General features: G+C 43.1%; 2 protein-coding genes across 3 annotated transcripts; both read left to right on the top strand.

Moving 5' to 3' along the window:
- The first annotated feature begins 750 nt into the window (after positions 1 to 750).
- On the top strand, positions 751 to 3,415 carry pkdc (protein kinase-like domain containing). Of its 2 annotated transcripts, XM_088999218.1 has the most exons (4): positions 751 to 772; positions 868 to 978; positions 1,348 to 1,711; positions 2,083 to 3,415. In XM_088999218.1, the coding sequence occupies exons 1-4, from the start codon at positions 766 to 768 to the stop codon at positions 2,672 to 2,674; spliced, it is 1,074 nt and encodes a 357-aa protein (XP_088855344.1). In that variant the 5' UTR covers positions 751 to 765; the 3' UTR covers positions 2,675 to 3,415. The 2 variants fall into 2 exon arrangements, with proteins under 2 accessions (XP_088855344.1, XP_088855345.1); XM_088999219.1 differs by lacking the exon at positions 751 to 772 and having other exon boundaries at positions 891 to 978; positions 1,329 to 1,711.
- Positions 3,416 to 3,534: 119 nt separating this feature from the next.
- On the top strand, positions 3,535 to 17,598 carry LOC148896326 (homocysteine-responsive endoplasmic reticulum-resident ubiquitin-like domain member 2 protein). The gene is given in 10 exon segments (XM_088999217.1): positions 3,535 to 3,651; positions 7,288 to 7,559; positions 9,623 to 9,700; positions 10,997 to 11,092; positions 11,185 to 11,276; positions 11,359 to 11,404; positions 11,407 to 11,486; positions 13,156 to 13,401; positions 13,490 to 13,622; positions 15,226 to 17,598. Coding segments are annotated over 9 exon segments (1,077 nt in total). The 5' UTR covers positions 3,535 to 3,651; positions 7,288 to 7,412; the 3' UTR covers positions 15,385 to 17,598.
- Positions 17,599 to 20,438: the final 2,840 nt, after the last annotated feature.

Genomic DNA, 20,438 nt, shown 5'->3' with positions numbered 1-20,438 from the left:
CGAGATTGTTCTCAATATGGAAAACATTGTAGATAACAAAACATAATGAACAACGTGTGATCGTATAGTGGTTATTTACAGAAAAAGAGAATACAACACAAGCTCAATGTTATTTACATGATGTCCCTGAACGCATCATACGCGGAGACTCGGCAGAACACGCAGTGCGCTTGCAAGGGCGCACAGTTCAACCCGCCGAACATTCACGGGCAAATGAAACACGACACAAGAAACTAAATATTGTACAATAAAAACGAAATGAAGCAATTATTACCTGCAACGCAGTATGGCAGAAGGGATGGGTGAAGTCGCATGGGTTTCGTCTTGTGATTAACTGCGCAATAGAAAAGCACTATGAAGAACATGTGCTTCAAAGTTCCACTCGACAAAACGTGAAGTAAATAATGACACAAAAAAGTAATCTGGTCTCGAAATGAATAAGGGAACTAATTAGATAACACTAGACAGTACAAAAGGGGAAACAAAATAAGATATTGTTATGAAAATGCACGTTAATCGAGTCCAATAACAATCTCCTCGAGATTGTTCTGGAAACTATGGGCGGGACATGGTGCCATACTGTGCGCCGTTGCGTCACTTCCTTCATAATTTAAAAATCTAAGTGCACAACTCTGTTACACATGGTCCGCTGAAATGTTGGAAATTACGTACTGAGGGGGACTGGTTTGATTATAACCGTATCTCCTCTCCAGAAGAGGAAAATTGGTTCTTAAATGTAAAACTTGCTCGACAGAAATTCTCAGGATGGATGGTGCGTGAGTTCTTAGCACGGAATTTTTTATACTGTTATGTAGTTGCTATTTTTTCAAGATTTGGGAAGGCAGAGTATTGTGTTTGTCCCATTAGACTCGCCGTACAATTTCCTGACGAATAGATTCCAGGACCAGAGTACCGGTGAAACACCTTTCGATATCGAGATAGACTTTAGGCCTTCGTCAAGAAGTGGAACCGCCTTTGGTAAGTGTTACTAAAATACAAGTTTTGTTACAACCAATTGAATTTCAAACAATTCGTTTGCGGAGCTAGATAGACACACCTGGTTTAAACCAATGTACAAGTTAGTCCTAATGGGCTTGCCGTATAACTTTCGCTTTTCCAAGAGTTTGTTCAACGCGGAATTCCATTTTACAAGCGGTACGTCAAATGATTGTTTTCTGAATAAAGTATCCGAAAAGTGTCAAACTCAAAAGAGCCGACGAAAGTTTTGTGCTTCGTAAAAGTGTAGCGAGTCCGTTTACAAGCAGAGCTCGGCCAAGTGTTCGATGTTCACATCTGTTTCCATTCCGACTCGTTTTGACACTCAACAGTAATTGAAAATGAAACCAGAACACCGGGAAGCGGTCCTACGGGCGTGCGGCGCCGCGTCACTACATGTCGGTGCAAAGATTCAGACGCTGTGGAGCGGCTACGGCGAGATCGTCCGCCTGCACCTGGAAGGTTGTGAGCGGCCATCTGTGGTCGTCAAGCACGTCAAATTTCCCCGTCAGGGGACCGAACACGCCGCCGACCCCGCCGCCCATCGCTCCCACACGAGGAAGGTGAGGTCCTACGAGGTGGAGACCCACTGGTATCAGAACTACGCCACCAACTCCAAGTGTAGGATACCAGCCTGTCTCGCCGCTTGTTCCCACGGAGATGAGATGCTAATCGTGTTGGAAGACCTGGATGTGTCTGGTTATGACCAAAGAAGGTAATTGTTTTATTTAAAATTGGTCATTTTATGCATTTTTTTTGCGTTTGAAGTCGTAGGACATCTCCCTCCAAAAGATGGCCAAACTAAGTAAGTCTTTATTTATTTCTGAAAAATGAGTCCACAAACATATACTGATCGTGGATCTAATGAGACTATATTTGCATTTTTTAATAAATATGCACTGGAAAATCAACAGTGAACAATTTTTGTGTTGCAGTCCCTAAAGTGGCAGAGTTGTAGATTTTTGATGTGTGAACTCATTTTTTCCCCTTACTTTTCCGTACTTTAAAAAATAAACTGAATACGATTAGACATTTTGCCCCACATAGAGTATGTTGGCATGCAATCCCCTTTTGTTGTCCTCACAGAACCAAGGTGAAAGATTATGAGATGAAAGCGTGCCTCAGTTGGTTGGCCCACTTCCATGCTCACTTCCTGGGGGTCGCCCCAGTGGGCCTGTGGCCAATAGGCACCTATTGGCACCTGGAGACACGCCCAGATGAGCTGGAGGCCATGGAAGATGCCAGGCTGAAGGCTGCAGCCGGCGCCGTGGATGAGGCATTGAATAGTTGCTGCTTCCTTACCATTGTGCATGGCGATGCTAAGCTTGCCAACTTCTGCTTCTCCACTGATGGACGGGATGTGGCAGCTGTGGACTTTCAGTATGTAGGTGGTGGCTGTGGGATGAAAGATGTGGCCTACTTCCTAGGAAGCTGCCTTGAAGAAAGGGAGTGTGACAAGAAGGTGCCAGGCCTGCTGAATCACTACTTTTCTGAGTTAAAGCATGCCGTGAACACTCAGGTAGACTTTGCGGCATTGGAAGCAGAATGGAGGGAGATGTTCGCCTTTGCGTGGACTGATTTCCGCCGGTTCCTGCTCGGGTGGATGCCAGGACATTGGAAGATCGATCGCTATAACAAGAGGCTGGCTGACGAGGTTCTGCTCAAACTCAAGCTTTGAATGCAACAAAAACATCAGCTTGAATTTTTATTGATACAGTTCTCACAAAAACATTGGATCATTGGGTTAACATTGGATCATTGGGTTTTTGTATCCAGTCTAAAAACACCCAATATCCCTAACTTTTAATCAATTGCCCAATGCTCATGGGTAAAGTCTTCATTTCAACACGTTCTTTCACTCCCAAATTAAAAAAATGGGAGATTCATTTTATCTAAATGCACTGTGAATAATATAAAATATTAATCAAATGAATTTACTATGCAACATGGTTGAAATTTGTATTTTTTAAAACTGATTCAACTTACACCAAACATTTAAATGTATCTTTCTTAAAATCTTGCAATCGTTTTCCTTAAAAAAAAAAAAACTTAATGGTTCCAACGTGACCCCATGGAGACAGGCTGTAAATGGCAAGGCATCATTTACAAGATTATAATCACATATTTATTAGCACATTAGTTTTATGAAGAAAAAAAACACAACACAATTTAAGTTGCGCTTAAGACGTAGACAACTTTAGCTAAGTTATGCAACGTGTTGGTTTGGTGAAATAAATGCGTTGAATCTGATATTACATACATGTTAAGTTTCAAAAATCATAAATCGGGAGATTTTCGTACTCGCGACTGATACGTGTTAAACTAATGTGAGCGTTACTAAAGTATACATTAGAAGTAAATAAAACAAAAATGCTTTCGTTGTTTATTTTATACATTCAATTAGTATAAAATGTGTAATGCAGAATTAGACGACACTGTTTCGGCTGAAAGCGAATCACCATAGAAATAGATAGGAATCACCATACGCCCTTGTCATGTTTAGCACAAATGTCGCGCTTATATGACACGTTCTGATGCTTGTTTATGACGTCTCCTTTAAACTCCACCGTTACGTCATTAACAACAAGACGGATACAGTAAATCAAAAGTGGAACACCACGGCTGCGGAATTTGCCCTCGCGGAATTCTTGTCAGGTACACAAGGGCTCGTACAATCGTTTTTTTTTCCGATTTATACTCGCGTTGTCTAAGCCGTGAGTCAACCGGGAGAGAATCGCGGCAGATTCCGAGCGCTGTAGCTAGCTAACCGGGATAGCCGCCGAGCTAACGTTGGTAAACATTACTCGACGGCGTGCGTGGTGTTGATGTATGTGTTAAAATCTTCTCGCCAGGTCATCACCATCCAGTTAAACACGTGTGACGTTGTAAATAGTTTTAAAAATTAAACTTGCTTCCTAAATTAAAAAAGGCAGTACTAGTGTCCATTAAGCTGCGCCCAGTGTCCTGTGAGTGCAAATAGGGATGTGACAAAAATTTGAAATAATTCATCACACATTTTCTCATACCATATTAAAGTGCATTTAAATAGCGTTCAAATGAGGGATAGATTATTGTTCTATGACAAATAACAAAGAAATAATGGAATTTGTAATTTTCGAAAGATGAGGGGGTTTTCGGCCTGTAAGTACACAGTTAAAACAATGAAAATCTGTGACCGAGTTCTTTATTACAGTTCCATCCATCCATCTTCTGCCGCTTATCTGAGGTCTGGTTGCGGGGGCAGCAGCTTCAGTAGGGAAGCCCAGACTTCCCTCTCCCCAGCCACTTCTTCTAGCTCGTCCTGGTGGATCCCGAGGCGTTCCCATGCCAGCTGGGAGACATAGTCTCTCCAGCGTGTCCTGGGTCGTCCCCGGGGTCTCCTGCCAGTGGGGCATGCTCGGAACACCTCACCAGGGAGGCGTCCTGGGGGCATCCTGATCAGATGCCCGACCCACCTCATCTGACTCCTCTTGATGTGGAGGAGAAGCGGCTCGACTTTGAGCCCCTCCCCGATGACCGGGCTTCTCACCTTATCTCTAAGGGAGAGCCCGGACACCCTACGGAGAAAGCTCATTTCGGCCGCTTGCATCCGGGATCTCGTTCTTTCGGACACAACCCATAGCTCGTGACCATAGATGAAGGTTGGGATGTAGATCGACGGGTAGATTGAGAGCTTTGCTTTTTGGCTCAGCTCCTTCTTCACCACGACAGATCGGTACAAAGTCCGCATCACAGCAGATGCCGCACCGATCCGCCTGTCGACCTCTCGCTCTCTTATACCCTCATTCGTGAACAAGACTCCCAGATACTTAAACTCCTCCACTTGAGGCAAAATCTACTCCCCGACCCGGAGAGGGCACTCCACCCTTTTCCGACTGAGAACCATTGTCTCAGATTTGGAGGTGCTGATTCTCATCCCAGGCGCTTTACATGAGGCTGCGAAACGCTCAAGAGAGAGAGGCAGCGGCCCATCCTCACTGTACACAGTGTTAGTGGTGCACTGCTTTCCCCTCCTGAGATGCCGGATGGTGGACCAGAATTTCCTCGAAGTTTCCGGAAGTCGGCTTGCATGGCCTCACCGAACTCTTCCCATGCCCGTGTTTTTGCCTTGGCGACCACCGAGGCTGCATTCCGCTTGGCTAATCGATACCTGTCAGCTGTCTCGGGGGTCCCACAGGCTATATAGGCCCGGTAGGTCTCCTTCAGCTTTACGGCATCCCTTCCTACTGGTGTCCACCAGCGACTACGGGGGTTGCTGCCACGACAGGCACCAACAACCTTACGGCCACAACTCCGATTTGCCGCCTCAGAAAGGGAGGTACGGAACATGGTCCATTCGGACTCAATGTCCCCCACCTCCCCCGGGACATGTGTAAAGTTCTGCCGGAGGTGGGAGATGAAACTCCTTCTGACAGGGGATTCCGCCAGACGTTCCCAACAAACCCTCTCAACACGTTTGGGTCTCCCGGGTCGGACTGGCATTTTCCCCCACCAACGGAGCCTACTCACCACTAGGTGGTGATCAGTTGACAGCTCCGTCCCTCTCTTCACTCGAGTGTCCAAAACATGAGGCCGCAAATCCGATGATACAACTATAAAGTCAATCATCGAACTACGACCAAGGGTGTCCTGGTGCCACATGCACATATGGATACCCTTATGTTTGAATAAAGTGTTTGTTATAGACAATCCGTGTCAAGCACAGAAGTCCAATAACAAAACACCACTCCTGTTCTGATCGGGGGGGCCGTTCCTCCCAATCACCCCCCCCTCCAGGTCTCACTGTCATTGCCCACATGAGCATTGAAATCACCCAACAGAACAAGGGAGTCCCCAGGGGGAGTGCTCTCCAGCACACCCCCTAAGATCTCCAAAAAGGATGGGTACACTGAACTGTTGTTTGGTGCATTTGCACAGACAACAGTCAGAACCCATCCCCCCACCCGAAGGCGGAGGGAAGCAACTCTTTCGTCTACCGGGGTGAATCCCAATGTACAGGCGGCGAGCCGGGGGCAATAAGTATGCCGACACCTGCTCTACGCCTCTCACCGTGGGCAACTCCAGAGTGGAAGAGAGTTCAACCCCTTTCGAGAGTGCTGGTACCGGAACCCAGGCTGTGTGTGGAGGCAAGCCCAACTGTGTCTAGTCGGAACTTTTCGACCTCGTGCACCAGCTCGGGCTCCTTCCCTGGAAGAGAGGTGACATTCCACGTCCCAAGAGCTAGCTTCTGCAGTCGAGGGTCGGACCGCCAGGGTCCCCGCCTTTGGCTGCCGCCCAGCTCACAATGCACCCGACCCCTCTGGCCCCTCCTATGGGTGGTGAGCCCTTGAGAAGAGCGACCCACATTTCCTCTTCGGGCTCAGCCCGACCAGGCCCCATGGGTGTAGGCCCGGCCACCAGGCGCTCGCCAACGAGCCCCATCTCCAGGCCTGGCTCCAGAGAGGGGCCCCGGTGACCCGCGTCCGGGCAAGGGAAAACCAAATTCATTTGTGTTTTTCTTCATATGGGGTCTTCTGAGTCGTACTTTGTCTGGTCCCTCACCCAGGACCTGTTTGTCATGGGTGACCCTACCAGGGGCATAAAGCCCCAGACAACCTAGCTCCTAGGATCATTGGGACACACAAACCCCTCCACCACGGTAAGGTGACGACTCATGGAGAGTCATTTATTACAGTTTAAACTATCATAACCTTCTTAATTTTTGGCAGATCTTTACGAGTAAGGTACCATTGGAAATTTGAAATTCTAAACAAGAACAGAAAACAAGAAAAGAGTCAAAGTATAAATTGGCAAATATCAATGATCGAATGCAGACAGATTTTCGTCAGAAATCAAATATGGCTGTCACTGAATACTAGGAAAGGAAATTGCGAGCTCTAGAAATATATATGCTCATGCTTCTTTTTGCTTGGCAGTTATGGAGAACAATATATATTCTACCAATTCTATGAGTTATAAAAATACAACTTACTCACCTTTATAAACAATAGTGTTAGGAAAAAGAGCGTAAACTTCACATTTCTTCCCCCGTTTCTTGTTGTCGTTTTCGGAAATTTCAAGAACCAGCATGGAGGGAAACATGTAATATGTCATCATAAGCTGCATAGCTTGAAAAATCCCACGAAAAACATTACGTACTTCACAAAAATGCAATGATATACGACTGCGTGTACAGAGTGCCGTCGGTTCACTGGACAGAAACAATCTGGTGGAATATAGGTCGCTGTAGCGTACCTAGTGCATATGAATTGTTTCAATCTCTTCCCCTTTTCACTTAATATCTTAATATAGACGAAAGCAACACCAACGGATAATGTAGAACAGCAAGCGTCCCCCAATGATGCTTTGAGTGGAGCTGCCTGCTAAGGTGCGAGCTCAATGCCCCCTGACCTTTGCCGGCATTACGACCACGATCCATGGAGTCAGCGGGAGCAGACGCCTCGGTCACTCTAGTCATTAAGATCCCCGACCAGAGGCACAAAGACTGCACCATCAACTGCTTCCTGAGCTGGACTGTGGAGGAGCTCAAGAGTCACATTGCCACTGTGTACCCCAATAAGACAGTAAGTCACATTTATGATAAAACACTTAATAATAACAATACATTTCATTTATAAGCGCCTTTCAAAACTCTCAGGGACACTTTACAGTCACATTTTTTTTTTTGTGCGGATGAGCTGCGGCAGCCATTCGCACCAGCGTTCACTCTACCCGAAAGTAACACTTGTAGCAAAGTTATGAAAGGAAGAGGAAAGGAAAGAAAACAAAAAAACTATCCATCCATCCATTTTCCGTACCGCTTATTTCTCACTACGGTCGCGGGGGGTGCTGCAGCCTATCTCAGCTGTCTTCGGGCATGAGGCAGGGGACACCCTGAATTGGTTGCCAGCCAATCGCGGGGCACACAGAGACAAACAACAGTCACTCTCCCACTCACACCTAAGGGCAATTTGGAGTGTTCAATCAAACTAAATAATAAATAATATGACAACACAAAGACACAGAGTCATTCATTCGTCAGTACTTGCTGTACCCTCTTTGTGTCAAAAAGCAGTTGTAGATGAAAGAGGAGAGGATCAAAATGTCCTTTTCAGCAGTGGATCAGGCACGTCATGTTGGAATGTGCACGTCGACTACAAGCTAAATGTTGAAAGCAAACATGAAGCTGTAGCATCAATTGACCAAACGAGATTGTCTCACATCTCCTGTCCCACATAAATCCGCTTCAATTCCAAGCCGCGACAGGCACTCTGCGCTGACGCTCACTTGTCACGAATGTTTGGCGTCATGAACATCATATACAGGAAAACTTGTGGCAGGAAAAAAAACGACAACAATGCTCTTCGGGCATGTGCTCACACGCAACTGTTATGTAAGTCAATAGGGGCTGGGTAAATATATATATACTTTATATCTGACAAGGCAATCTCTGACATCTCTGAAGTGAACGAAGAGAGCCGGTTCCTAACAAGGAGCCGGAAATGGGAGCAGACTTTTTTGTCCTCTATTCCCCGCCCCCAGTCTTCGGTTAAAGCCGCACGCGATTGGTCGATATCCGTGGTAGAGGAGGGAGGGGAGAATGACTGACTGACAGACGCAGCAGTGAAGGGGAGGGGGTGGGGGTAGACAGGTGGACAAATGTTATCACATTATGTTGTTGTTATGATTGAATTATTATATTTTTTACTAGTTGGTATGATGGCATTATTAATATGAAAAGCAAATTAGTGACAGCTGATCATGAGACCAGAGTAACCACAGGGAAAGTGAAAGTTCGTGGATGAATATAAATGAAGCCATACAAATAAAAATATTTGATATAGTGTATTTTGTACATGAGTAATTTGTTTTTTACATCATTTTACATGATTTTTGGTAGTTAATTAATTTAAGCAAAAAAAAGAAACAGCAAACAAACTGAGGAACCATTTGGGAGCCAAAAGAGCCAGATCTTTTTAGTGAGACGAGCCAAAAGAACCGGCTCTCTGAAAAGAGCCGGATTTCCCATCACTAATGTGTAGCTGTGGCCACACACTAGTTTCATGGCAGTATCACGGCGCCTATGGGCAGGGCACATTCGTGCCGTTCTGCTCCGATTGGCTGCGTAGCGTACGTGAACTGTACGGCATTATTGGCTGGACACCTGTCACTCATTGAGTTACATTGCAAAATGTGCACTACATAGATGTTCTTGTGCACTGAGTATGTGCAAGCAGTGCGCGATTGCGCACACGCGCATCTCAGAGGGAACATTGCCCATAAGTGTCATGTTACCTTACCTGCTATTTGAGTCAGGAAACATATTAGCTATCTAGTTAGCTAGCTATCTATTAGCTAGCTATGTAGCATTCTATTAGCTAGCTAGCTTTCTAGCAGCTATCTATTAGCTAGCTATCTAACATTCTATTAGCTAGCTAGCTTTCTATCTTTTTGAGTTATTCCGGGTTGAGTGAACGCTGGTGTGTGTGGCTGCTGCTGCTCACCCACAGAAAAACTTATCCTGTGACTGTAAAGTTGACGTTGAGAGTTTTGAAAGGTGCTTAGAAATGAAATTTCTTATTATTATTATTATTATTATTATTATTCTCAACTTGTCTATTAAACATTTTCTCAATGTGAACTGCAGCGGTCCAGAGATCACCGTCTGTTGTACTCAGGGAAGCTCTTGCAGGACCACCTCCAGCTACGAGATATACTGCGACAGGTAAACTTTCACCACAGCAGCACCCTAGATCCCCGATGATCATGTAAACTTCTTTCTAAATCCAGAAGCAGCTCTCAGTGTGGAAAAAAACAGGAAATCAGACATTTGTTTTGGGGTGGCAATATAAACCTCACTTTGGTTACTTGCAGTGGTCCTTCAAAATTGATTTAGTCTGTGAGAGCTGACAGTATTTTAAACTTTTTTATATGAAAAGCCGCATGTTGGAGTATTTTACTGGTTAAATACACACATCAAAAGCATTATTTTTTACCACAAACACACACAAAAAAAAATCAAACACAAAACACAGTGGTACCAAAATTGTACTTCCCAGCATTCTTGCCTTTTCTTCTTCTGTGATGTCATTTAGGGTTCACAAATTAGCTTAATGGTGCAATACCGCCACCATCTGATATTTTCCTGCCACTGCAAAGAACCTGACCTCAATTTCTGGTGGCTGGATGATGAGTGGCTATCACAAACCTGTCAACCGGCCGTATTTTGGATGATTTTTTGCACATTTTTAGATGTGTCTGGCATACAAGGAAGTTTGTATGGAAAACACAAAAATTGTTAAATATAATGTTGATATATTTTCGATTCCGTTTTCGTCATTAAATATTAGCAGTAATGTTAATTATAACAGATACCCCTACTCATAAAGACTGAAGTCGACCACAGAGAAAACAAGTCCGTGTGAAAAGTCTGTGAAAGAGAAGACAAGTTCAGGTCAAGTGGAATTTTGAATTAAACATTTTTAAATTAAACACTTTTTTTTTGCGGTAATATTCATATTTTTTTATAAACATTATATATAGTAAGAACACAACTTCAAATTTTTTTTTTGTTGTTGTAATCAAACGTGTTCTTTGTTGTAGAGCATTGTTTTTTTTTTTGCATTGGACAAATACAATTTGTCCACTGCAAATTTAATTTGTCCATTGCAAAAAAACAAAACAATGCTCGACAACAAAGAACACGTTTGCGTTTGATTATTTCTAGAAATATGTTGAAACTTGTTAAAAGTATACATGTTTACATGCGAAATTTTGTTTATAAAATTGTGCAATCAAACATCACACGTGCATATGGTTTTTTTCTCAGTAAGTAAAGAAAAATGTAGCTGTTAGTAAGGTCACAGTATCTCGCAGGTTGGCAAGTATGCTGTCAAATGGCTCCATCTCACGTTTTCACTGTCAATTTAAATTTAATGTAATCACAAGAATGTTTCATACATACGTCAACCCTCACTCCACACTTTTTGTCTTTATTGTCCGCGGCAATTATGTGGAACAGGCGCACGATGAGTATGACATCATGCATTTGGTATGCAGCTCCTGCACCCCGCCGGGCTCGCCTGCGCCCCATTGCGCCACCACACTCAATGCCGGTGTGAGTACCAAACCGCCTTTGTGTACCTCTTGTGTGTCTTTGTCATCTCTTTCACATGTCAGCTTCTGACATGTCTTTTCGTCTTTTGTTAGCGTTCCGAAAGTGCAAAGTCAGCACTTTGTGACGATCTCAGACGTCGTGGTGGCACCGTCAGTTTCAACCCCCCTGCTGGTGTCCCTCAATTGTACGCACAACATATTACCTCATATTTTATTCTTTGAGAAGACAAGTTTGTTTCTTTTTTTTTTGTTCATGTTCATCACCAGGCCTCAAGGTGGAGCTCGGTCGCCTCTGCAAGGTGAAGCTCGGTCCTTCTGCGAGGTGGCCAAATGTTGATGCCTATTCAGATGCTTTGGTGGCAGCAGATGTACACGTGGAACTACTGCATGCAGTAGTGAGTAAATGTCTCCTGGATGTTGCTTGCAGTACAGTACAACCCAAACCCAAAGGATTGTGACAGTGTTCATACCTGCAGACTACTATGGTTTTGCCGTAATGAGTACGGTTCTCATTATCCCATTCCGGGTTGCGGTTATTAATGAAAATTACGGTTTCCAATTAAAACAAGTCAAAAATTGTCAAAATAGTAAATACTCAACATTCATTCAAAGCACAAGATCGCTAATGATCGTACCTAAATTTAGAACAGGCGATCGGCACAATGCCAGCTGTTAGCTTCCTCTCGCTGGATTGCGCAAGTGCATGCTGCAGGTCATTCCTGGAATCGAGAGTCAAGAGTTAGCATCGTTTTTATCATTGTAATGTAATGGCATCTGTCGGAGAAAAACGCAACAAAATGTGTGTAATCGAAAAAGAAAACCACAGTCGTTTCGTGAGAAATACTCCCAAGCATTTCCAGGAGTTATAGTTTGGTCAAGAAAAGGTGAATGTGGCCAATGTTAAATTCACCCGTTATGAAATTACACATCACAAGTTTGAAATGTCTTTCAAATTTGAGCTATTTTTGTCAACCCATTGGATTCTAAATTAGATGTGCATATTACAATGTCTTACGATTAGTTGTGTTTTTCAAACAAGATTGATTATTACATGTTTGGTTGATTGTAAAATAGTTCTGTTTTGTTTTCTTAAAATAGTAGCAAACATATTTTCATGATTGAGAAGTTGAAATATGGGTATTTTTTCACAAGTACAGTGATACTTCAGCTTACTTAATTGGTTCCCAGACAGAATGTGTAAGGCGAAAAGTGTGTCTTCCAAACATTAATTTCCCATAGGAAACCATTAAAATACAGAATAATCTGTTTCCAGGTCCCTATACAACATAAATTTCTAATAAATAAGCTACACTTAAAACTACACAAATAGATCTTTTTTTATGTAAAATAAATGTGCTATTGTATTGTAATTAAATAAATAAACTGTCTTCTTCCTCTTTTCCTTTCGGCTTTTCCCTTCAGGGGTCGCCACAGCGAATCAATGTCCTCCATCTAACCCGGTACTGTATAATAAAGTGATGATCGTTGATGTAGTTGCCTCTTGATGATATCCGAGTGAAGTCGCCGTGCTTTCTCGGAGATAATACCCTCATTCACACTGTCCCCTGCTAGCTGCTTTTCGTTAATCCAAATCAACAGAAGTTTTTCAACCTCTTCTATTGCCTGAGACCGTTTCTTAGAAAACACAGAAACACCCTTCGCCACATGTAGCAATGGTCGACTTAGCATGCTCGTACTGGGACGCTATGTCACACAAACGCACACCTCGTTCGTGTTTTTCGATGATCTCCTTCTTCTGCTCGACCGTAATTTTCTTTTGTGTCCTATTCGACTTAACACTAGCCTGTGGTGGGGTCTTTTTCGGTCCCATAACAGCAAAAGTACTTCAGTCGATAGCAAACCACGTCTGCACTCAAAGGGGCCGTGGAAAAATAGTCCGCCACCCACCGTGGCGCTGTGTGGTTTGGTTGTAATGTTAAAAATTGTTTGGCTTCAGGGGGGCTTTGCCCCCTTTTCCCTATGACCAGAACTGCGGCTGCTCGACTTTTCTGGTTTCAGAAATTGGCAGGTATGCAGTATGTCACTCTTTCTTTCTATTTGCAGTCAAGCCGCGATGGTGGCCACCCAGACTCCCAGTGTCCCCCCTGCCACCTCACAGCCGCCCCCTCCCCAGCCCGACGAAGCCGCACTCCCGCCGCCTGCGCACGCCGTCCTGGACGAGTTTGATCGTGACTGGCTGGACTGGCTGTACGCGTTCTTCTGTGTCTGCGGCCTGCTCAGCTTCGTCTACTTCCATGTCTCATTTGCTCGCTTTACCGTGGTGGTGGGAGCCGTGATTCTCGTCTACCTGTGAGTCACCGGGAGAGATGACTGGCGGCATCCTGGACTCTAACCATTGAACGCTGCCTGAAGCAAGAATTGTACTTTTTCTTTTTAGGCACCGGGTAGGCTGGTTTCCCTTCAGAACAGTCGCGCCTCAACAGCAGCAGGAAGAACTTGCGAACGTTCAGGATCCCGAACGAGCTCAAGCTTGGGAGGAAGCAGAAATGCAACGGGGCATATGGGAACTGGTGCGTATTGGATTGGATTAGCCTTTATTAGTCTCGCAGTGGACACATTTACATTTCACAGCAGCAAAGTGATAAAAGTAAGAGGAAAGGAAGAAGTAGAAAACCAAAATACAGGAGTTGCTGTAAACCAGGGGTCTCAAACTCCGGTCCTCGAGGGCTGCAGTCCTACATGTTTTCCAAGTCTCCTTGTTGCAACGCACCTGAGGCTGTGTTGCAACAGGTGCGTTGCAACGGGGTGACTTGGAAAACATGTAGGACTAGGACCCTCGAGGACCGGAGTTTGAGAACCCTGCTGTAAACGCAGCCACTCTCGCGGCGCCATCTTGAAGTCAAAACAAAACACCTATGTAACAATGTAACACAAAACACACACACATTCTATCTTAAGGGCTTTCTGCACCCTCTTTGATGTATGAAGCAATTCAAAATGAAAAAGGAGACGATCAAAGCATCTTTTTCACCAATGGATCCGGGACATGGTGAAATATGCGAGCCTGCTACAAGATAAATGTTGAAAGCAAACATGAAGCTGCAGTATCCATTGACGAAAAGAGACCGTCTCAAATCTCCCGTCCCACGTAAATCCGCTTCAGGTCCAAGCCGCGACAGTTCCACATGCGCATTGGCGCTCTGCACTGACACTCCTTTCTTATCGTGAGCTCCTCAAGCCATGCATCCATCTAGCCGGAGACTGTCCAACAGCACTGACCTTTCCACTGAACAAAGCGGGGCTGTGAAAATGCTGACCAGTGACGTGCGGTGAGGTTCATGGCTGGTGAGGCACTGACGTATCACAGTCAGATTTACAAACATATGAACTCACTGCGGTCTCACTGCAGAGCAAACTGGCACAGTTAGCATAGTCATTGCACAATCCATGGTGAGGCTCAGCCGGCTGCTGCCTCACCGCTCACCTCTACATAGTATTTGAACAGTCAATGTGAAAATTTAGCGATTTTGAAAAAGAATCCAAAAAATGGTGAAGTTAAATGGAAAAGAACTTTAAAGTACAAATCACAAAATAAATATAACTTTCATTTCATTTTTTCATTTGATATTTCCGTGATGACAGGTGAGGCACAGCCTCACCAGCCTCCCCTGACCGCACGTGACTGATGCTGACCATTACAGGTGCAAAAAAATCACAATCGCCCCAAAGCTGTCCAGTGATGAGAGTCAAATGGCACTGACATCCCTCCGAAATCAAAAACAGTGCTGGCATATTCGTGCTGCCAAAAAGGCGCAACCGCTCAGCTCAGTCTCCCCCTTGAAGAATGTCGTGGCCAAAAATGCTGAAAAACAATCTGTATCCATCCTACATGACACACAACAACACAAAGTAACAAAAGACAACACAAAAACAACAATAAAAGCAAGGCTCGTGAGAGCACTTGCTGACGGCCGCCTACGAGGGCGCCATCTTGGACTCTTTGCTAATTTGATCAGATGATAACATTGTGCAAAACCACTCAGACATCGTTTTGTGGCTCTGAAATAAGCCTGGTGGTCGGTCCTCTCCTCTCCATGGAGAAATAAATGCATTTTGATTTGAGATCTGACATCTTGAATTTATAATCGAGTGTGTGGTTGTGTTTGTCTTTAGGAGCGGGTAATGGACAACGGCATGGACGAAGCCCAGCAAGAGGACCCCGGCATGCTCGCCATGGCGTGCTCCTTTGTCCGAATTTTCTTCACCTCACTTATTCCGGAGGCGTGGCCGCAAAGGCCACCGGCCTTGCACCCAGTACCCCGCCCTCAATAGTCCTGAACAAGCCTCAAACCAGCCTATGGACAAGTTACGTATGTTTCTTGAGGCCTGACAAAGAACTATTTAGAAAAAATATTCTCAATCGAGCTGTAAATGGATTAATTCAAAAGTCTTATTTATGTCATGTAGTTGATGCTTGGGGAATTAACAACCCTTTTCTTTATGTTGTAAGTCCTTTGCTATCCTGCAGGTGTCAGCGTTGGATCCGTGTTCAATTAAAGGCAGAGAACACAGAGGGAGCTCCCAATATTAACTCATTCACTGCCAGACATGCAAAAATGTGTCCACTACAGTGCCATTGTCACTTGAATTACAGGACCCACAGAATATTGAATTTTAGGATTACGTAAACATTCAATGCAACGTAAGAAACCTTCGACTCTTCTTTCATCAGAAAAAAAGTTAATTCCTAAATTATATGGGTCTGGAGTTATCTGAGCTTGAAATGGTGGCGGCTGTACAAAATACAATACATACATATTGATATACAGTATATAGCGCTTTAAAAACATCTGAAGCTGTAATAAAGTGCTAACATGAAAAAAGGGAAATGCTGCCCCTTTTTTGAAGGTAAAAAACAATGCCAGCGGTCTGGCCAGCACTTTATCGGCACCCAAGAGCAAGAAAAAACAAAATCCGAACTAATTTGGGAATGCCTCTACATAAATACAGGTAACATCCGATTTACGACCAGTGCGAATTACGACCACCCGCACTTACGAAGTGTCCACGGGAGTGTCCCAAAAATCTCTACGTATAAAAGTGGTTGTTATCAGAACGCCAGGTGTACTCTAAATAAAAATTTAAATGAGCACAAAAAGCCACTTAAGAGTATTGTGTTACAGCGTGAATGTACTATATCAATACATTTTATATGCATTTCAAACCAAGATTAATCCTCAGAGCTGATAACTAAGCATATTATTTTAATGTCAGATGTGAATGTGCACAAAAAAAAAGCAGCAAAAATAGACCGTGGCACTAAACGACATGACGCGATGCACTTCAGACGAATTCTCTGAAAGGTTGTAATGCAATCAGCATGGATTTTTGTGTAGGGGGCTCAATTAATTATGCATGACATGGGCTTGACGGACATTTTGATGTGGTTACGTCCCCTCCCCACCACCAGCTGTCGATCCAATCGGGTTAGGATCGTAAGCACCCCTCCTGTAGCCCCTGCCTCCCATCGCTCCTTATCTGGGCTGAGCTTTTCTTTTAAGAGTGTTTGGATGCTTGTAGGACATTTCATCATCCTAATAAGTTGTTGTTATGCAGCCTGCTTCGCTTCCATCAAACTCCGGCTTTAGAGGACTGATTCACTTCATTACACCGTAGTGTACCGCCAGGGCCTGCAAGGCCTTCTCTGCTGGCCTAAAAATATCAGAATCACACACTAATGTGAATTATATTTTGTCCACAAATTAAATAATAAATTTAGATTGACTAGTCACATGATTGGCTAGGGACTAGCCGTGAGTGATAAGCGCATACTGGCCAGAGCTAGCACACTGTCTCCGTAGAGAGCTAAATATGGAAATAAATTTGTTGTCTTGATTTAATCATGGTTTTGTCAACCCCCAATATCTGATGGAGGTGAAGAAATGGATGTGGTTGCAGATACCCTGTTAAAGCCGTTTTCAAGACGGACGTCATTAAGAACGATTGGACGGCTCTGAAGCTAGAACAAATAGCAAATAACATTGCAATTTTATGAGGTTATCATGATTCTACAGTCTACACCTTCATAGTAAACATTTTAACAGTTTTAATGACAGTATTTCTTGAGTTTCTTCAAGTTATTTCCTGGCCTACGGCACCTTCTAGTGGACGTTTAGTAATATCACACCACACTCGCAGCTGATTGATTCAGACGTAGCACTACTGAAGGCCTAGGAGTGACATGCATGGCCTGCCACTGATATATATACATGGGAAGTTAGTCGGAATGTTAACACGTGAGATGAGTATATAGGCAGATGTACAGTAATTTTTTTTCAATCACCATTGTGTGTAGCAAAATAAGTACGATTTACATGTTGTAAAAAAATATTAAATATAGAAAAAATATATATTTTCCTATAGAACTTTTGAAATAAATTCAATTTTTCCAATTTACTCATATTTTTTTGTGTTTGGGAGCCTTTTACTGAGCGAGTTGCTTGTTCTGTAGCCACAAAGGGACATATGTCTTCTTGTGCCGGTCCCAAGCCCGGATAAATACAGAGGGTTGTGTCAGGAAGGGCATCCAACGTAAAAGCTTGGCCAAAACAAACATGCGTATCAAATCTCTAAAGATGGAGGCCACTGATTTGCTGTGGCGACCCCTTGAAGGGAAAAGCCGAAAGGAAAAGAAGATATACAGTTGTAAATCACCAATATTAATTTCAAAATAAAATATAACACATTAGCAAAAAAAAAAATAGTATTATATTGTAATACATGTACATGCCAAAAATGTGGTTTGTCATTATAGCATGTTCACAAATCTAAAAGATACTCCCAAGAAAAATCGCCACATAAATGCCCTTTTTTTTAATTTCAGACATTTCAAAAGATCTTTTTGACACAAAAGTGCAAATAAAGTCATGAATTCCGACTCCTTGCGAATCGCAAATTCAGTAAATACCACCCCGGTGTGCGTTTCCCCCGAAAATCAGTTTATAAATGTCAATATTTGGAAACGTCTTATGCTAAACGCGTTATGGCAACATTCAGTTTCAATTCTATATCCACTTCCTGTCTTGTTCACGTTTCATCACAAACATGGGACTCGTCCTTGAAGCACTTTGGTTTCGCGTCTTGGCTTTGGAAAGCACTTTGTTGCTAAATGCTCGCAGACACACCATCCATCACCCGGCCTGCTCTTAACCTATTAGCATATAGTTAGCAAGATGGCCGCCGCCAGCACTCTCGCACTGACCTGTTAGCTTGTCTCGTAGCGACTGCTAAAAGCCTGAGCAGAGGAAAATGGGCCAAAATGCTAAAACGATAGAAAGGCGTGGGTTGCACAAGCTACTCTACTTATATAGAAAGGCTATAGTAAGGATATAGTAGAAAAGCAACACCCAAAATTGTATGTATTTACATATTTTTCTTTCTGCGCCTCTATGTATTGGACAACCTGCCTTCTAAGTCCTGGACAAAAATACATACAACCGAATATTTATTTTCCCATAACTTCTCTGTTCCTATAATTTAAAGGACAACCGACACAACTTTTTTTTTTGTTTCCTAACTGACATCAGAAAAACGTTTTATAGCATCTAAAATACCCAAAACATGCAGGCTGATATTTTTAGTCAACTGGAAAACACCAATACAAATGAGTTAAAGTGTCCCAAAACTACTTCAAAATGACCTTGGAGATGCCGAGTTTCAGAAGGTCCCGTCCCCTTGTTCGTGATGTCACGCCAGGACGTCTTGCCTTGCTCCAGTTATGAATACGATTCAAATAGTTCTGAAGAGGAAAGCATAAATGTTTGCAATCGATTAAAGGAGTCCTCAATACGAGCTGATGTAGTGTCCCAGAAATTGCACAAGATGGCGCCCAAGCTCCATTGGAAATGGGCTGATTTGTCTGCTGGGAATTTGTGTCAACTAGTATCAAATAGTAGTCTTGGTGCAACACACGATTCACCATCGCGTTATGTCTTTTCTTTCTAATTTCGCCATCAACACGGATCAACATCAAGTTTTCAGACCAAACAAAGTACCCAAAATGCATTGTGTGTCGCTTTCTCGGTTGTGGCGTTCCAGACGTGATGTCACGTCAGGCATCGTCATCAACTCGAAAACAAGACTTCCTGAATGTTCAGCGCGAGTCTGAAAACGTAAAATATAGCCATATGCCGTGGACTCTTAGTAAAATACGCTCAGTAGAAGTCATTTGAAGTGATTTTACAAATTATGGACACGACTTGTCCAGAGGTATCGGTTGTCCTTTATACTTGGTGATACAATCTACGATAGTACGTATCTAATAGGTTTTTATAAACTAAATGATATACATGAAAACAAATAAATCATGGACATGCGATTGCTCAGATGTTGTTATTTAAAGCAGGGATCCAAAGATGCATTTCATGATGATATTGCAGAAGACTTGTGTTTCTACCCCTCGCCCCGTTCCCTTTTTATTAATTTAGCTAAAGACAGTACGTCAAAGAAGTTTACGAGTAAACATTCTTCCATTCACAAAGTTCTTCGGAGGGCCGTCCTCGGCTCGTCCACAAGACCATACTGTGATGTTATCATGTTGAAAAACAGCCAATATCAAGGACGCAGAGTGAAAAAGAACAACATCCGGGTATTCGATGCGTTCTGTGTGTATTCGTACGTTGAATACAAACAGTAATTATGCCGCAAATATTGACGGTCCATGAGATCACAAGTACATGTGGGCGGACATAAATAAATAAATAAATAAATAAATAAATAAATAAATAAATAAATAAATAAACACTCATTGAGAAATGCGTCAGTTAGTCTGACGCTGCGTAATGCAGTGGTGGTCGTCACCCTTCTGTCCCGCTGTCCTCTAATCCAATCAAAGGAGAGCCTCAAGCTATTTATGTATGCACGTTTGTATGTATTAGATGTGATTACATTAGATGAGCCTTTATTTGTCTCACAGTGGATACATTTTAAAAACAATATACAGGAGCTGCACCATCTTGAAGTCAAAAACAAAACAAAAGCCAAAATAACAAATAATGCGACTCACCATGTGGGGGAAGCAGCGGCAGACACGCTCCAGCGTTCTCTCAACCCAGAAGTAACTCAAATGGATAAAAAGCTAGCTAGCCAAGAGATAGTTTATAATAATAATAATATTTATTCATTTATTTGTGTTTGTTTCTATTTCCTAATACTGTTTTTTTTGTGAATCGTAATCAGAAAGCCTTTAATAGTCCTACAATGGGGAAATTAGCTATTCTTAATTGCAATTTTCTGCTCATGTTATTTCACCTGTCCATAATTTCCATAATTTTTGATAAACATTTTTTTCCTGCCCGAGTCGGGTAATTTTCCATTTATTTCCTTCC

The sequence above is a fragment of the Hippocampus bargibanti genome, linkage group LG06, assembly GCF_051943395.1.
Source record: "Hippocampus bargibanti isolate YZ-2025 linkage group LG06, ASM5194339v1, whole genome shotgun sequence".
In the NCBI taxonomy this organism is placed as follows: Eukaryota; Metazoa; Chordata; class Actinopteri; order Syngnathiformes; family Syngnathidae; genus Hippocampus; species Hippocampus bargibanti.
This window is presented reverse-complemented; position numbering and strand designations above follow the sequence as displayed.